We start from the raw sequence: 18,328 nt of genomic DNA, 5'->3' as shown, positions 1-18,328 counted from the left end.
AGGCTCAAAGGCCTGGTGTTCGTGGGAGGAAATGTTTCCCCAGGACTTCCTGTTGAAGATCTGCCTCTGCTTTGTTACAGAGCCTGCCTGCTGTGGTCAGAGCCTTGCAGATGCCACGGTGGCTGGGGGGAGGGTGCAGCACGGACAGGGAGCGGAAACCAGTGAGCTGGCACCAAAACTACAGGACTCCTTCAAGGGGTCTCGGTTCTGACTCATTTGCAGGATAGATAGGCCGATGTCTGCGGCGAACCCACTGTCTGTTTTTTGAGTCCCACTCCTAGAAGGAGAGTTTGCCTCATGTAGGAGTCTGGCGTGGAGATGTGGGAGCTCCATAAAGGCACTTAAGAAAAAAATAAAGTCCTGATTAGAGAGGAGACAGGAATGGCTCAGCCATGATCTAGTTCCATCTATCTTTCTTGAAGGGGCAGCTGGAGCCCCTGATGTGCTTGGTCACATGACCTTGGGCAGTAATAACTTACAGCCACCGTTTTTTTTTTAAATTTATTTACTTTTCATTTTTGGTTGCATTGGGTTTTCCTTGCTGCACATGCGCTTTTTTCTAGTTGCGGCGAGTGGGGGCTACTCTTCGTTGCGGTGTGTGGGCTTCTCATTGCTGTGGCTTCTCTTGTTACGGAGCACGGGGCTCTAGGCGCATGGGCTTCAGTAGTTGTGACACACAGGCTCTAGAGCACAGGCTCAGTAGTTGTGGCGCACAGGCTCAGTAGTTGTGGCGCACGGGCTTAGTTGCTCCGCAGCACATGGGATCTTCCCGGACCAGGAATCAAACCCGTGTCCCCTGCATTGGCAGGCAGATTCCCAACCACTGAGCCACCAGGGAAGTCCCACAACCACCACTTATGAGCGCTGATTAGGAGCCAGGCATCGTGCTAAGCACTTTGCATACTTTGTTTAGCTCTCACCACAACCCCTTTTACGAAGATAGCTTTAGATCCCTTTTAGAATGAGGAAGCTGACTACCTTAGGTAACTTGCTTAGGTCACATAGCTAAGAAGTGGTAGACCAGGATTCAAACCCAGGCCTATCTCATTCTAAAACCAATGTTCTTCGTACTCCTTGGCCATGCAGTATTTGTTTTGTTTTTAAAATTTTATTGCAGTACAGTTGATTTACAATGTTGTTTTAGTTTCAGGTGTACAGCAAAGTGGTTCAGTTATACACATACATATATTCATTCTCTTTCAGATTCTTTTCCATATAGGTAATTACAGAATACTGAGTAGAGTTCCATGTGCTATACAGTAGGTCTTTGTTGATTATCTATTTTATATATATAATATATATATATAATCCCAAGCTCCTAATTTATCCCTCCCCTCCCTGACATTTCCCCTTTGGTAACCATCATGCACTATTGTTTTTTCACCAGGGAAATTAGGTGTTCCTTGACAATCTTGTATCCCCAACATTGGTCTGAGTACCTGAGACCAAAGGATGGTCTGGAGGTAGTGCCTGCTTCTTCTTTTTTTTTTTTTAATACTTATTTATTTATTTGGCTGTGCCGGGTCTTAGTTGCAGCATGTAGGATCTTCGTTTTGGCATGTGGAATTTTTTTTTTTTTTTTTTTTTTTTTTAGTTGTGGCATGCAGGATCTTTAGTTGTGGCATGCAGGATCTTTAGTTGCGGCATGCGGGATCTTTTAGTTGCGGCATGCGGATGTAGTTCCCTGAGCAGGGGTCGAACCTGGGCTCCCTGAATTGGGAGCACGGAGTCTTAACCACTGGACCACCAGGGAAGTTCCTTTGTGCGTGCTTCTTAGTACCAATAAAATTTTGGTCTGCGTGATCTTTGCTCTTCTCTCAGTTTACCTAGACTGAACAGGAGTTACTTTTTCTTTCTGCAAGTTTGTGCGTGCCCTGCCCTCTAGTGGTTTTGACTTGCAATGCAGCAATGACCTTGAGTGTAACTAACCTTATCTCTTACAGTTCTTTCCATCCCTTAAACAGGGATGTTCTTGCAATACTGGGCACTGGTGCCCTAAGATTTCTGGGGTACTGACACCTTCCCCAATCTGAGCCCTAAAACCATGGTTTTTCAAACTTTATTTGTACTTCTGATTGAGACGCTGGAATCTGAATTTTTTTTTTTTTTTGGAATCTGAATTTTTAACAAGCACTAGATAATTCTGATGCAGGCAATCTGCAGTCCACATCTTGAGATATAATGTTCTGTAACAGCTCTATTCCCAAGTGCTCCCTGAATCCCAACCCAAGCACACTTGGGCTTTAGGGAATCGGGTACCAAATTAGTCACTCTCCTTCGCCAAACTCAGTATTGTGTTTCTGGGAAGTCATGGCTTGGAGGGTCAGGGAGGGAAGCTGCAGCAGCCCCAGTAGTCAGCGCATGCTGAGTGAGGTTAGCTCTTGCTGATCTGGCAAGGAGAAAAGTGAAGGAAGGTAGTGTTTAGTGCACCAACCGTAGGCCAGGTACTGTGCTAGGTGTTTTCAAACATATTCCTTTCTAAAACCCTACAATAAGCCATGAGTTTATTATTCATTCAATTTTGTAGATGAGGAAATTGAGGCTCAGAGATGTTAAGTATCTTCATCAAGCTCGCAGCTGGTGAGAGTTGGAATTTGAATCCAAGTTTGTCTAACTCAGTGGTTCTCAATTAGGGGCGATTTTGGCCCCCAGGGGACATTTGGTCATGTCTGGTGACAATTTTGGTTGTCGTGGGGGGGTGCTAAAGGCATCTAGTGGCCTGGGGATACCGCTAAACAAGCTACTATGTACAGGACAGCCGCCACAAGAAATTAGCCAGCCCAAAATGTCAATAGTGCTGTGATTGAGAAACCCTGGACTCAAAGCCTGTGCTTTTGCCCTATAGGGTGGGAGGGTGGGGACATGGAAAGTTAGAACAAAATGGGAAAGGGCCTACCCCAAGGGCCTTGGGTGAGAAGGGAATGGGACTTTTATGCTAAGGATAATGGAGAATGGGGGCAGCTGGTGAGATTTCTCTTTCTTCCAAGCTTGGCCAAGACCCTGCTCAGTTTCTCCCAACCTTGCCAAGTCAGTCCTGGGACTTCACACTAAGCTTGTCCTGGAGTGACCCCGACTCCCAGCTCAGGGCTGGGGCAAAATATTTACCTGGGTCTTCTGGCACAGGACTTCCCAGCCAAAGCCCCTGGTTTCTGGGGCCCTTGTGCTCCACCTGTAGCCCCTGGGAGGCTCCACATTAGCACCTTTGCAGTGGGGGGTGAAAGTGTAAAACATGGAGCCGTGAAGGGCCAGGTGGTGTCTATGAACAGTTAGAAGTGGAGTAATGGGCAAAGCCAGGAGGATTCCCTTAGCAGGACCCTCCCTGGGGAGGAACTTGAGCAGGAAGTAGGGGGCAGCTGGCCTGGGGAGCAGGGTTCTGACCCCGAGGAGGCTTGTTTCCACAGCCATTCCTCTTCTCTAGGTTTGGTCCTCAGCTTCACTGGACCTTCCCCAGTACCCATTCCTAGAGCACCCACACAGCCAGGCAGCCACCATTCTGGGCCTCCCCAGTACTGGCCTCCCAACTAGACCAGGGGAGGGCGGGTCTGAGCAGACAGTGCCGACAGGAAATACCTCTCGTTCCAGGCTCAGAGCCTCTGAAGAACTAACCAGCAGATTGGGGGAGGGAGAGGGGGGAGAGAAGAGGGAGGGAGGAGAAGGGGGGGGCAGGGGAGAGAGACAGTCTTGGAGTGAGGGGGAAGAGGAAAGAACACTCAAGCAGGTCCCCCATATTTGGGGTTTCATCTCCTTCCTTCCCTCACCACCCACAGCGGGGTGGGGATAAAGGGATAAAGGGAGGGCAGAACTGGAGGAGGATGTGGTAACAGCTGATTCGTCCCCTGAGGTCACACTTCCCAACAATCAGCTGTTACTGGGGTGGAAGGCAGGAAGTTTCCTTAAAGGCACAATGTTCTGAACACAGGTTCGGCATTCTGGAGCTCCTAGGAGCCATAGCAATCACTTGGTGGAGCCCCTCTTTAATACGGAAGGAACTATCTCACACTCCAGGCTGTTATCTTCACCCCGCCAATTGGGAGCTTATGGAAAAGTCATGGATCCCTCTCCACACATTCCTCTTTGGTGGTGGTGGTGGAGAGATGCGAGTGATTGAGGTGGGGTGGGTCTCAGACTTGCCCCTTTAACTAAGCTGTTCTGCAGCTTTTGCCAAGTCATTGGGTTCCTTTCCGTTTTCTGGGTTTTTTTTTTTCCCCCTTTGGCCCATCCTCCCGCCCCTCTATGCTCTGATTGGCCTCTGGGGAAGGAGCAGCCTCCTCATTGGTCTCCACCTTTGAACTCTCTTCCCGAAGTAGGCCTGAGTCGGTGAAAAGCTTCTGGGGGGCGGGACAGAATGGGGGTATTGGGCAGAGGACGGGGTTGCTGGCCAGTTGCACTTTGGCCCGGCCCGTCCCCTAGTTGCTGACCACAAGTCTTCCTTCTACCCTCAGGTGAAGACTCTGCTATAAATCTTTCGTTAGGAAGCTGCTGCTTGAGAGGCTTTGTCTCTCTGTGACTGGGGCGAGACATCTACCAGAAGTCTCCTCTGATTAGGAAGGCTCCAGGAGAAGTGGAGTAGATCTCTCCATTGAAAGCTGGGGCCAGCCGAGGTGGGCAGTCCTCCCTCCCCCAAAAGCCCCCAGGAGTTCTCATTCCAAAGGAAGAGTCTGGCTGCCCTGGGGGCTGATTTCCACCTTCAGTTCTCCTCACTCCTGCTGCCTCTCCTCCTCCACCTTTCCTGAGAGATCTATCGCCTCCTGCAAGAGTTCAGTGAATCCGTTTGGGGGCTGTCTAAAAGAACCACTCTCGGCTCCAAAAAGGAGGGGCTGTAGCCCTTTAAGGACTTCGCCGGGATGGATTCAGAGATGAGTTTAAAAATGCCAACTCACAGAGCGCGCTGGATTCTGGGAACGAGGTGTCAGACCGAGAACTACATTGACCAGTATGCACTGCAAACACACACGCCTTTACTTCCTTCTGCTTTTTAGGACTCGGGTTTGACGTAGCACCCCTCTAAGCATGTTAGCCTAGGCAGAGGGCTAAGCCACACCTTTTCACCTATTGGCCAGCTCGCGACTTGGTGGGCGCGGCCTAGCGCTACTCCACTAGGCAAAGGGGTGGCTTCCTTGCCAGTCAGAGCTAAGACGGTCGGGGAGGCGGGACCAGGGCTAAGTGCTGGCGCCCTCGAGTGGGTGTGGTCACGCTGCCCAGCAGTGGGCGGTGATTGGCCCTGGGCGGTGCAATCGCAGCTTGTGCGTCACGACGCCGCCAGCTGATCGCAGACTGTAGCCGGTGTGTGCTGGGCGCTGGGAAGAGACAGCGCCGCCGGCCGTGGGGATCGGACGCACTGATTTGCTCCCCTACCCTCAGCACCCCCCCACCCAGCACCAGGTGGGTGTGAGATGGGGTTCCGGCCGCACAGGAGGGAACCATGCTAACGGGGTAATGGGGGAAAGTAGGGTCCTGACGGCCACACCCTGCCCTTCCGGGGGAGGGGAGAGGGGGCGGCGGAGGCTCGGGCGCTCCGGGGGAGAGGGGCCTGGACTGGCTGGAGTAGTGTGTCAGGAGGTTTAAAGAAGGAGTCCGGGACAGTAGTCGTGCGGAGGGTTTTGCGTAGTAGCTGGGAGAAAGACGAGGGGCCGGAGGGCTGGGGGCGGCTAACCTCGGCGCCCTCTGGTCGGGATACGGGAGCCGGCCTCCCAGCTTGGGGAGGATTTGGACTGGGCGGGTAGCGGGGAGGTGCTTTGCCTCTACCGGCACTCATTGGGTCAGGGCCAGTTGAGCGCCCTGGCAGGGAAGGGGTCTCTGGGCGGGCTGGCCCCTCCTCTCGTTCCCTCCAGGGGATGTTATGTAAGGGGGGAGGGGAGAGGAGTAGGGGGCGGCGGTGCGGGGGCCTTATGCAACCCAAAGGTTAGGGTTTCACCGCGGGTTGGTGGGGGGAGAAGGCAGGAGGAGAGCCTGGAAACTCTAACCCCCCCCTCCCCAGCCTAACTGGCCGTCTTGGGCCGAGAGAAGGTCACCTCTGCACCTCCCCCCAGCCTGTCCGGTTGTGGGGCCCCTAGCCCAGGCCTGGCCCTGACCGCCTGGGAAGCCGGCTGGCTGGGTGGGGCGCCTGGGTTAGTCATCACTGGGCTCCCTCTCTCCCCACCTCTCGGCCAACTCTTGGCCCCTCCCCGTGGCCTCTGGCTAGGCTATTGCCCCCACCTCCCTTCGGCTGTAGTTCCAGCCTCCAACTCATTTGGCCTGTCATCCTGGCTGTCAGACTGGGCTAGGAGCTGTCAGGGTGCCAAAGGGCTGATGGAGCAGCTGGTCAGAGGGTCAGTGCCCTGGGCCCACCCCGCCCTGCAGCCAAGGGCACCTGCTTGGCACAGACTCTCAGCAGCAGCTGAGTCCTATGGGCTGAACAGAGCCTGCTCAGACCGGAGTGGGAAGGAGTTGGACTGGTCACCTGGGAGAAGGAAGATACCACAAAGTTCATGCCTCCCAAGAGGGTTTTGTAATTTGAAAACCTCCCACCCTAATCTTTCTTGCCCTCCGAGTATAGAAATCTCAAGGCAGGACCGCCTTGGCTCCTTAAACTGGCATGGGCCATGCCCTTGGACTAAGTGTCAGCACAGACCCACCCTCCCCAGCTCACAGCCCTCAAGCCTGCCACACCCCCAGCCCCCTCCCTGGGCCATGCTGCAGGGCCTGGCTTTTCCTGCTGATTCATGCATTGGAACTGTGGGGGCGGGGCTTGGAACTTGGAACAAAGTTCAGACATGGAGGGGACGGCAGACAGCCTGGAATTCATACCAGATGTACCCGGAATGTGCAAGCGGAATGCCTGGCATTTAAGAGTCCTGGGGAAGCTGCCCAACCACCATGCCCTACCTCCCTCCCCTCCAGCCTCTGGTCCCCTGTCCTCTCCTCACAGTCCCAGGAGCCTCTGCTGACCTTCTTCCAAACTCTAGACCTCCTCCCTTCCTCACTCCCCAGATGTAAGCCCCCCAAAACTCTTCTTCCAGCTGAACTCCCTGGGACCAAGTCAGTTGGGCTGATCCCTGAACTCGCATTTCTGGATCTGAGGTACAACTTCTCACCTAATACCTGGGTGACTGGTGAGGTGTGTCCAGGCTCCCAAGTCCTGCCCTCTCAGTGCTGAGGAGGCTGGGGGCCCCTGTGGGTAGCTAGGGCAAGGGGGGGGGGCGGTGAGAGCAGATTTGGGTTTCTACAGCCTTCAGTTCTGGAAAGAGGAGCAAGGAAATAGGTTTAGAGCTGCCTCTTGTCTCTCACTGAGGGGCTCAGGTCAGAGCCAAGAATCCTTCATTAGAAGGTTGACCATCTTCTGGGGCTGCACTTTGATGGCCAGGGCGACAGTGTCCCTGTGACATGGCCCTGCTCAGATCTTTCCCATTTTTCTTTCCTTTCCCTTTAGGAACCTGTACCTCCCACATCCTCACCTGGCTGAGCCGCAGTAGTTCTTCAGTGGCAAGCTTTATGTCCTGACCCAGCTAAAGCTGCCAGTTGAAGAACTGTTGCCCTCTGCCCCTGGCTTCGAGGAGGAGGAGGAAGAAGAGGAGAAGGAGCTGCCTTCCCCTCATCTGGAAGGTTACAGAACTGGGTCTGGGAAGGTCTGAACAGCGAGCGTGATGATACCTTTGGGAAAGGGAACCCTATTCAGCTGGAGAAACTTCACCCAGATTGAGCCAGCAGGAGAGAAAATTTCAGATTAGAGACCTTGGCTGAATTGGGGAATAGATGGCTCTGACTACACCCAAGGTTAGTTGGTCTCTGTGTGACAATGGGAAGAAGTGGAGCAAAGAAAACCCTGCCTACCCCTTTACCTAGATGTCTTTTCCTGACCCTCCTTCCTTCCTCATCCCCCCTTCTTTCCTATTGGCCTTTCCAAGTTCAAAAGTAAGTTTCCTCTTCAGGGAAAAGGTTGTACTGAGACTCCCATCTGAGTAGTCATCCCCCTGCTCTTAATTTTTCCCCGTATTTCCTTAGTCTGGCCCAGACTCTAGATTCAGGGATACTTACCTCTATGTGAGACCCTTAGACCTCCTGTCTCATCTTCTCCACCTGTGAGGTGGGGAATCGCACAGTTGAGCATGCGTGAGGGAATCAGAAGCCCACTTGTGTGGACTCAGAGCCTGGGCTCTCCTCCGCAGTGGGTGGGAACAAAACAGCTTTTCACATAAGCTATTGCCCTTCCCCCATCCCTGACCAGAACCCCAGGAGCTGGGGGTGGAGGTTGGAGGGAGGGACTAGGGTTAGACCAATGCAAGGGGTTGCTGGGAAATCAGTCTCTGCATTGACTTCCCACCAAGCAAAGGTGGCCCAGGCTTCCCCTGCCTCCCAAAGCAGGGCTGCAGCCCCTGATGGGGTTCCAGCTGCCACTGCTCTCTTCCCCCACTCACTTTTCCAGGATAGTGTGTGAGATTTAGCTCAGGCCTGTGCAGGCTGGAAATTCTCCCCTCCAGCAACCAGAAGAGATAGGTTATGGGATGTAATCCCTTTAGGGGCATCAGGCAGAGTAAACCTACCACCCCCAGCTCCTGATCTAATGTCACTCTCGGGCTCAGGCTCTGGTGTGGTTCAGCCTTGGCCCAGTCTCCCTGTCTGAAGGTGACCAAGTTCAGGGGTTACAGGAAGCTGTTTGTTCCATTTGGGGGCAGAAGTTGTGCAGGGAGCTGGGTCCTATTCTCCATTTATGAGAAACAGATTTAGGGCAGAGTAGATCACTGAACCCACCCTTCTGCAGCCTAAGCTGGATGTGTGTGGGACTGCGGTAGAGGGGGGTGGGTAGACTGAGTCCACTCATAGGCTGCCACAAGGGTCGCTCTGTCCCTGGACATTGCCTCCGTCCTTTCTTCCCCTCCCGCTTCACTGGGCACAGTGTCTCCCTCCAGCCTTGGGTATGTGGCTCTGCCATCCTCACCCATCATGGAGCAGAAATGAGGAAGAGCAGCCTGGGAACACAGAGGCAGGCAGAAGACTAGTGAAGGACCAGGCCTGGAGAGCACAGGGCCCTGTCTGGACATCTGCAGAGGGGGGCCCATAGAGGCCAGGAGAGCCCCTGGAGGAGGGAGGACAGCCAGCCTCCATCGAGGACAAGCTTCCAGCCATCTACTTCATTCTCCGTTGCTCTCCAGTCGTTCTGCCTCCCTCAGCAATGTGGGACCATGTTAAAGCGTCCTTGGCTTCATCCTGCTGCTTCCACCTCTCCCCACCATGTCATTTAGCTGTGAAAGGACATGCAGAAAATTCTTAAAAGAAATTCAAATGGATTTGAATGTGTGGGAAAAAAATGTGTGCTTCATTAGTAATTAAAGAGAGGCAAATATAGCTGAAAGCATTTTTTCCGTAGCAAACTACAACAGAAAAAAATAAGACCCAGTTATTGGCAAAGGAGTACTAAAATAACACTCTCTGCATTGCATATGGGCGTACAAATTGGTACAGCCTTACTGATGTCAGTTTGGTAATATGTATCAAACATCCTAAAAGTTTCCATGGCCTTTGACCTAGTAATTCTACATTTGGGAATTTATCGTAAGGAAATAATTAAAGATTAGTTTAAATGATGTTCATCCCAGCATTGCAGTAGAGAAAAATGAGAAGCAACTATCTGGTTGGGAATTGATTTCTTTTTTGCTATAATTGAAATTTGCAAGAGGGGGTTGCTTAAGTAAATTACTGTAAATCCATCCGGATGGTGGGGTGGAGTGCTGCGCAGCCGTTAAAAGTCACGTAGAAGAACATTTGACTGGAAAGAAAAGTGCTCCTTGAACATTAAAAAGGTTATAAAAATGATGTATATTCTGTGATCTCAATTTTGTTTTTATACATAAAACAGTTTGAAAAAGACTGAAGACATACTCCAAATTGTTAATAATAGTAGTTATCTTTGAATGATGGAATAAAGTAGTTGTAATTTTCCTGTTTGGTTTTCTGTAGTTGCCAAATTTTCTACATTAATTGTGTATGACTTTCATATAATAAAATTTAAAAGAATCAGTGTAATGTTTAAAACTTTTGGAGAGGTGGGTGTGGAAGAAATGAAGGGATGCCCCCAGCCCCATTGGTTTAATGGGGTTTTGGTGGAGGAGGAGGGTTGTGAGAACGTTTGGGGGAGCACCTATTCGTTTATGAATTTTATTCTTTGGGAGTGGCTGGAATCCACCCTCTCCTGTACAGGGAACAGCTCTCTGAATTGGTGACAGCCATCTAAAGAGGTGTGGAGTGGAGTAAGACAGAAGGAAAACAAGTAAAAACCTGTCACTCTGCGGGAGAGGGAAACCTCCCCGCCCCCAAGGCCGAAAGGTTCTAGAATCCTAACAGTCCTGTCTCCAAAAGCAACATGGGTCTTTGTTTTTCTCTTTGATGCTGCCCCAATCTTGAGGTGACCCTGTGTGACCTCTCCTTGCCTCCTCAGATTGGAAGAGATACTCACTTTCCCCCTAACAGGTACCAAGCCCTGGGGGAGGGGTACTTTTCAAGGCTATAGGGCTGAGTGGTTTCCCTTTTGCCTCCCCTTCCTAATAATAAGGCTCCTCTGGAGGGCCCCCAAAAGAGCTTAGGGGAGGAGCCCCGGTGGGTCGCTTCTCCAAAATGGGAGCTGTTGTTCCCTATGAGAGGTACTATGTAAGGGGGCAGGACTCCTGGAGTTACGGGGTTGCTGGGATGTGTTAAAGGTCTGGAAACCTCGGGAAATGGTGGCTCTAAGGAAGTGAGCTGCCCCCTTCCCCACAACCAAGACCGGGGTGGGGCGCGGGGCAGATTGGTGGCGAGGTTTAAGCACGTGGGAGTGGGTTTGCTCTGGCCTCTAACTTCAGGGCTGCGTGGGTGGGGTGGGCAGGAGGAGCAGCAGGTGAGAGGTTCGAGAGGGGAAAGGAGGTGAAAGTTAATGGGGCTGGGCCTCTGGGAGTGTCAGGTGAGATTAGTCACCCATTTCTGGATTTGCGAGGACGTCGGGACACATGGGGCTTGGGAAGACCCCTATCGACATCCCGGAAAGCCTCCCTGAGCTCCGTTTCAGGGTTTGGTCCCAGGAAGCCCCCTACCAGACATCCCCCGCTAGGGAGGGACACGATCAGTTGCTGTGGCTCCAGGGGCGGTGGCCCCACGGCTGCTCCAATCACCACCCAGCCGGGAGTTGGGGGCGTGGACGAGCCCTGGAAAAGTTAAGGCGGATTCCGTAGGCGGGGCGGGCGGGGGAGTCCAGGGGCGCAGCCTTGCCGGGAAGCTGGTTCGCCGTCCCCGCAGGGGGCGTTGGATGTGTCGGGGCTGAGAGCTCAGGAGCCCAAGGGACGGATCCGGAGCTAGCCGGCCCGCCAGGCCATGGCGCCCTCTGGGCTCCTCGTGACCGGCGCCTCCTTTGCCGCCTTCCGGGGGCTGCACTGGGGGCTGCAGCTTCTGCCCACGCCGGGATCTGCTGCCCAGGACCGTTGGAAGTGGCGGAACATCTGTGTCTCCCTGGTTCACAGCCTGCTTACGGGGGCCGGGGCGCTGCTCGGGTGCGGGGCTTAGAGGTTTGGGAGGCACCGTGGTGAGGGTGAGAGAGAGGGGTGGAAGGCTGAGATTAGAAGACCCGGCGGCACCTTTAGAATCAATGTGAGACCTCGAGAGTCTGAGACTGGGGTGGGGATGTGGATGGGTGGGCGGTGTGCATACGTCCACGGCGGGAGAATAAGATCTGGGTCTGCACAGACGCTGACCATGGCTCCCCCGTCTCCTGCAGGCTGTCGCTGTACCCTCAGATGGCCGCCGACCCGATTCATGGCCACCCGCCCTGGGCCCTGGTGCTGGTGGCTATATCTGTGGGTGAGTCTGCAGGCAAGGCTGGACCAGTTTGGGGTGAGGGACAACCTTCCAACGGTAATTCCGGGTCTCCTTCCCCGGCCCGGCCCGCGATGGGGTTAAATGTTTCTGGCGGCTTTACTGAGAGAAACTCAAGAGCTGGGAAAAGGAGGGAGTGGAGATTCCTCTCCAGACTGTACACTGGCTCGTGGGAAGCCTAACACCACCCTCCCCTCCTTGCCCCCAGGTTATTTCCTGGCCGATGGAGCTGACATGCTGTGGAACCAGACCTTGGGCCAGGCCTGGGAACTTCTTTGTCACCACTTGGTGGTGAGACTTGGGGAGAGGCAAGACAGGAAAGGAGGGATGCCTAGCCTGGGGTCCCCAATCTCTCACCAGTTTTCTGTCCTACGACTTCCCAGAGTCTGAGCCCTGCTGGTGCTTGATCCTCCCAACCTTAGGCTGAATTGGGGGGGAGGGGATTGACTGCTGGCCACTGCTGGGAGTCTGAGCACTGTCTATGGAGATTGTATTCCCACAGGTGTGGGAAACGTTGACTATGGAGCTTTTCTGAGAAGAGGGAGCCCCAGTATAGGGCGTGGGGATAAGTTGTGAAAGCACAGGAATGCAAATGAAGGGGGGTGGGGCTCCGTGCAGATGCTGCAGATTCAGGGCAGACAGCCTAGGTGCCAAAGCTGCTTCAATTCTATGGAAGGGTTGTTTCAAGCCCATTCAGGCCCCTACCATAAGGGTAAGCATAAGGTTGGGTTTGGGGGAGGGGTGCCACAAAATGCTTGGGAGCCCCTCTCAAGGACTGGGATATTGGAACATGACGGGTGGTAGGTCATGGAAGGTCCTCTGACCTCTGGTCTTGGCTCTCCAGGTAGTGAGCTGCCTCAGCACCGCCATTCTCTCTGGCCACTATGTGGGCTTCTCTGTGGTGTCTCTGCTCCTGGAGCTGAACTCCACCTGCCTGCACCTACGAAAGCTGCTGCTGCTTTCTCGCCAGGCCCCATCCCTGGCCTTCAGTGTGACCAGCTGGGCCACCCTGGCTACCTTGGCCCTCTTCCGCCTGGTACCGCTGGGATGGATGAGTCTGTGGCTGATCCGGCAACACCACCAGGTACCTATTGCTCTGGTCATCCTTGGTGGAACTGGACTGGTCACTGTGGGTGCTACGAGCATCACACTGGGTGTCCGCATTTTGGTCAGTGATGTCCTGCGGTCTCGGCCCCGCCCACCCATCCCTGAGCACAAGGAATCCAGGGGCACCAGGACATGTTGCGATGGTGAGCCTGTCACCAGGGATGATTCTACTCTCAGCCTGAAAGACTGAAGAGAAGCCTCGGGCTCCTCCTCTGCCAGTCCTGGGGGAGGTAGGACCAGGACAAGGAGATGGTGGTCTTCAACGCGCTGTCCCCCAGGGGTAAGGCCTGGACTGGGTCTTCAGTATCTCAGTTCCTCTTCCAGCTAACTTCTGCATTCCTAGGATCTGAGAAGAAATGCTAATATTCATGGGTGGGTGGGAACCTGGGCTATTGTTCACTGAATCCCATCATCAGATGACCACCCTTTCCAGCAAACTAACTCCAGAAGTATAGCCTGTGTTACCAATAAAGGGTGGCAGGAGGCATGAAGCTGGATGAAACTGCCAATGGGAACAGAGACCCTTCGCTTTAGCACAGGAACGGATGAGGAAAGATGAAGTCCTACTAGGATCAGAGAGCAATCTAGTACCAAAGGGGTGGGATTGGAGAGAAGAGAGACCTCACCTATGACCAAATTATGGCAGAGGGAGGAGGGCACAACAGGTGAACAGGTGCTATGCGTAGCCAGTAGGGATGGACATAACGGTTGCCAAGAGACAGAAGAAATTGGACCACAACAATTGCTGGTGGTATTTCTGGTTCTCAAAGTCACACTATTCTGTTTGTACTTCACCCTAGTCCTACTGTGTCCAGCATGTTCCTTTTGCTTTTTTTTAGTGTCTTCTGACCTTTTCAAAGAAAATGCAGATTCTTAGAGGAATGAGCATGGGGCTAGGTCTGTCTTCTCAGGACTGTACTGAAGTCCAGAGCCATAGCAGGAACTCAACCACCCATTCTGGGTGCCCAGTGTAGGGTCTTCCCAGGGCCAGGCTTTCATGGAAGAACGAGGGCAGAGGCAGAAGCAGATGAGGTATGGCTTCCACTCGGCTGCAGAGGAATTAAGGAATATCTGACTCTCTTCTGGGATTCATTTTCAAGCTCCCCTTTCTCCCCTGCTGCTTCTACTGCATTTTTTTCTGTTGCACAAGACCCCTCCCTTCTTCAGGCAGAACATCCAGGTTATGGGAAGTGTAAGCAGATTAAAGTTGCTATTCTACTAAACAATGGACAGAAATAGATAACCCTTAATTATCCACAGAAAAGATATATGAGCAAAAGCAAGAGACAGGAAGATGAACGCATAAAGCGGAGCTCGAGAGAGACAAAGGGAATGAAAGAAACAGACATATACAGATTGAAGGACTGATAGAAAGAAAAAGATTTGCTGCAGAGAAGACACAGAGACGAAGAGAGATGGAGGGCAAGACAGAATCCTTGGCAGAAATAGAGAAAGTCTGTTATAGATGCGGAGAAGAACGAAAATCATAGAATTGGTTAAATGGTCATAAACAAAGAGGACAAGCAAAATGGAAATAAAGGCTGACAGGAAGGGATCCCAAAGGTGGAAGATACAGATAGTCTAGACAGTGAAACAGGGAGAGTGAGTGACAAGGAGGAACCACCAGACTCCCGGGAGACAGAGGTAATAGTGGCTGGTAGATTAGCAGAGGGAGACGAGAGAGAGGTGGAAATAGAGATGAGGGGGATGACTCAGGGGAGCTGAGAAGCAGAAGAACAGAAGGTGGAGGAGGCAGTCAATGGAAAGATTCATTGACAGAAAAAGCAGGCAATATGTTGAGTTGGAGACGGGCAGAAAGACAAAGGACAAACAGCTACGGCGCACAACACAGAGACAGGGGTTGACAGGAACTGAGAGGCAGAGACTGGTAGGACGATGAGAAGTAAGAATCGGGGATGTGAAATGACAGAAGAATAAGCAAAGGGACTGAAGAGAAGCACAGAAAATGGGGGTGGGGGAGGGCAGGATGATGAAATAAACATCCAGAGGAAGGAACAAGGAAAAGGAGGGAGCACAGAGATGGAGAGAGGAAAAACCATCGTAGAGACGGGATAAAAGAGAGGGATTGTGAGATATCCCTATCAGAGAGTCATTAAAACCAAAGCACAAAGGGGGAAAATGACGAAGAGACTGAGGAGAAACTGCAACAGTTGGAAGTAAACGCAGGCAGAAAACAAGAGCAGAGGGTTTGAATGTAATCAGACTGAAACCAGAGATGCAGAGGTGTGGAAGTTGAGGTAGAGAAACAGCAGAATTCTGTCAGAGTTTGTCCTTAACAGAAGTAGTATCTTCAAACCTCAATTTGCTATTTTAACCAAATGCCTTGATTAACGAAAACATTGTTTTCAGCTTTCAAAGAAAAAGAAATGTGACAGACCCGCGGGAGGAATCTGTTCCCTATGTGTTCATGTCAATATTGATTCATTCCCAGCCCTACACCCTTTCTTTTGCCACTGCCATGAATTCATGGTCCAAGTGAGTTCCCTTCTTGGGAAAACTTGGTAGTATCTATGAAGGGTGCCCAAGAACTTGACCATTAGGGAAATATGGCTATTTCTATGGGTTAACTAGTAAAACCCATACAAGAAGGGATTAGCTACCTGTGCAGGTAGGACATAAGTGGACACTTGAAGAATTTGGGATCACACACAAATTTCCATCATGGAGACCCAGTGAAACTTCAGGAAGGCAGAACTGGGATCGTGATTATAATTAAATGGACATCTCGTCAACTGGACCAGTTATAGATGGTGGACCAGATAGAGATGAGATGATGGGAATCAAAGAGCAATAGTCAACTGGGAGCCTGGAAAAGAGAAGCTCAAAACTGCAGAGGTTGGCAGATGCTGTATTTGGTACAACGAGTTGGGTCACCATGGTGATGCTCTGTCAGACCTCACCATGGCCCAGTGAAGTGGTCCTCAAGACTGATTCCATCCATGCCTACTGAGCTACTGGCTAATGAATTCTGTCTTCTGGTACAGGGGAGGGGCTTTCCTGGATGGGAAACATTGGTATTTTATGGTCTCAGAACACTATCCTGATCAAAAATTAATAAATTGCTATACAAATAATGGCATCAGTCGTTTGTGAGTATGGTTACTTTGAGTCACTTTTCTTGGCTCCAGTTGTATCCTAGTTTATAATGCATGCTGGATCATGGAAGATCCAGCATTTGCTGTGAGAAGATCTCTTGGCACTAACTCTTTGACCTACAAAGCCCTAAAATGGGGACTCCCCTCGTGGCACAGTGGTTAAGAATCTGCCTGCCAATGCAGGAGACAGGGGTTCAAGCCCTTGTCCACGGGAAGATCACACATGCCGCAGAGCAACTAAGCCTGTGTACCACAACTACTGAGCCTGCGCTCTAGAGCCCATGAGCCACAACTACTGAGCCCACGCACCACAGCTACTGAAGCCCGTGCACCTAGAGTCCATGCTCTGCAACAAAAAGAAGCCACCTCAGTGAAAAGCCCATGCACCACAACAAAGAGTGGCCCCCGCTCGCCGCAACTAGAGAGAAAGGCCACACGCAGCAACGAAGACCCAATGCAGCAATAAATAAATAAATAAATAAATGTATTAAAAAAAAGAAAGCCCTAAAGTGTTCTAAGATCCTCTACTATGAAAAAACAAATCAAATGTATTCAGTAGCATGGATTTAGAGCAAGAGAATGGATTCAGACAATTTAGAGTGATTCTCAAATGCCAAGAGTTGAACCCAAAAGAAGCTTTTAGCTAAATTTATCTTGAGTTAACAAGAAAATTAGGGAATTCCCTGGCAGTCCAGTGGTTAGGACTCCACGCTTTCAATGCAGAGGGCGAGGGCTGGATCCCTGGTCAGGGAACTAAGATTCCCGCAAGCCACGCGGTGTGGCCAGAAAAATAAGAAAATCTTTTTTCTTTTCTAAACAGAAATCTCCATAACTGAATTGTCAAAGCATTGTTGTATATCAAATCTGTGTTTGTTCAGCTGAAGATTAGGAGCCCTCACTCTACAGGAGATTACACAAGGAAAATTATTCTTTAAAGAACTGTTCCTTTATTGAAGTAAAGTATTTGTTTAGAATCTTCAACTTAAAGTCATAGCATCCTAGGCTGAACATGTGTTGTGCTCCTACCTCATGAGGTACCTTTGGATACCTTCTCTCATTTAATCCCACACAATAGAGACGCATCCTGTTTTTCAGATGAGGAAACCAAGGTAATTTCCTCAGGATTACCTAGCTAGTTAGTGACAGGGCCTGGACTTGAGCCCATATGTGTGTTTATTTTGTATGATAGCACCTGTGTCCAACATCTGCTATTTTTACCTGCCTAGCTCCTCTATCACTCCCCCTTCATAGGGCATGTGACTCAGGCGTAGCCAATCAGAACACCATATCCTCTTTCCGTGAGATGAGCTCATGACTTAAGCAAAGCTATGAGTTTCAGCACCTTGCCGTCTGCTACAACTTTTGGCTGAGATGCACTGTGTGCTAACATCGCTAAGCCAGTAGGTTGATGTAAGACAGCTTCCCTGAGCATGAAGCCAAGACAGAAAAAGAGGATTCAAACATGGAGAGAGATTTCTAGCATCATTTAAATATCTGGATCAAACTCTGCCTGAAGCAAGAACTTCCCCTGGACCATTCAGTTACACAATTCAAAAAACTCCCAGATTTGGACTTCCCTGGTGGTGCAGTGGTTAAGAATCCGCCTGCCAATGCAGAGGACACAGGTTCCAGCCCTGGTCCGGGAAGATCCCACATGCTGCGGAGCAACTAAGCCCGTGTGCCACGACTAAGCTCTAGCCTGCGCTCTGGAGCCCAAGAGCCACAACTACTGAAGCCCGTGCGCCTAGAGCCCGTGCTCCACAACAAGAGAAGCCACTGCAATGAGAAGCCCACGCACCACAACAAAGAGTAGCTCCCACTCGCCGCAACTAGAGAAAAACCCGCACGCAGCAACGAAGACCCGATGCAGGCAAAAATAAATAAATAAATAAATAAATAAATAAATAAATAAATAACTCCCAGATTTGCTTGAGTATGAGTTAATTTTTTTCGCTTGTAACAGTGAGTCTTTATTAATACATCACCTTCAAGATTATCTTACCATTTCATTTTTTTAAATTTTTTTTTGGTGGGGGTTGTGCTGCTCGGCTTGCGGTATCTTAGTTCCCTGACCAGGAATGGAACCCAGGCCCCAGCAGTGAAAGCGCCGAGTCCTAACCACTGGACCGCCACGGAATTCCCTTACAGAAAATTAAAGCCTAGAAAAGTTAAGTGACTTATCCAAGTACACCCAGCTAGTTTGTGGCACATCCAGAAGTAGAATCCAGGGATCCTTCTTATACACTATTTTGCCCCTTTCTTTATAGGAAGGCTGAGGAATGGAGAAACTT

The 18,328-nt window shown here is 51.1% G+C and overlaps 1 protein-coding gene across 10 annotated transcripts; it reads left to right on the top strand.

Annotated features, from left to right (window-relative positions):
- Positions 1–5,152: 5,152 nt before the first annotated feature.
- On the top strand, positions 5,153–18,328 carry TLCD2 (TLC domain containing 2). 10 transcript variants are annotated; one of them, XM_082370801.1, is made up of 6 exons: positions 5,153–5,433; positions 7,409–7,581; positions 8,886–11,492; positions 11,717–11,799; positions 12,023–12,105; positions 12,659–16,021. In XM_082370801.1, exons 3-6 carry the CDS (start codon positions 11,317–11,319, stop codon positions 13,109–13,111), a joined length of 795 nt encoding a protein of 264 aa, XP_082226927.1. In that variant the 5' UTR covers positions 5,153–5,433; positions 7,409–7,581; positions 8,886–11,316; the 3' UTR covers positions 13,112–16,021. The 10 variants fall into 10 exon arrangements, with proteins under 10 accessions (XP_082226927.1, XP_082226926.1, XP_082226924.1 ...); XM_082370800.1 differs by having other exon boundaries at positions 8,873–11,492; XM_082370798.1 differs by having other exon boundaries at positions 5,165–5,433; positions 7,409–7,752; positions 8,873–11,492.

The sequence above is a fragment of the Balaenoptera borealis genome, assembly GCF_965194805.1.
Source record: "Balaenoptera borealis genome assembly, chromosome: 20".
NCBI classification, from domain to species: Eukaryota; Metazoa; Chordata; class Mammalia; order Artiodactyla; family Balaenopteridae; genus Balaenoptera; species Balaenoptera borealis.
This window is presented reverse-complemented; position numbering and strand designations above follow the sequence as displayed.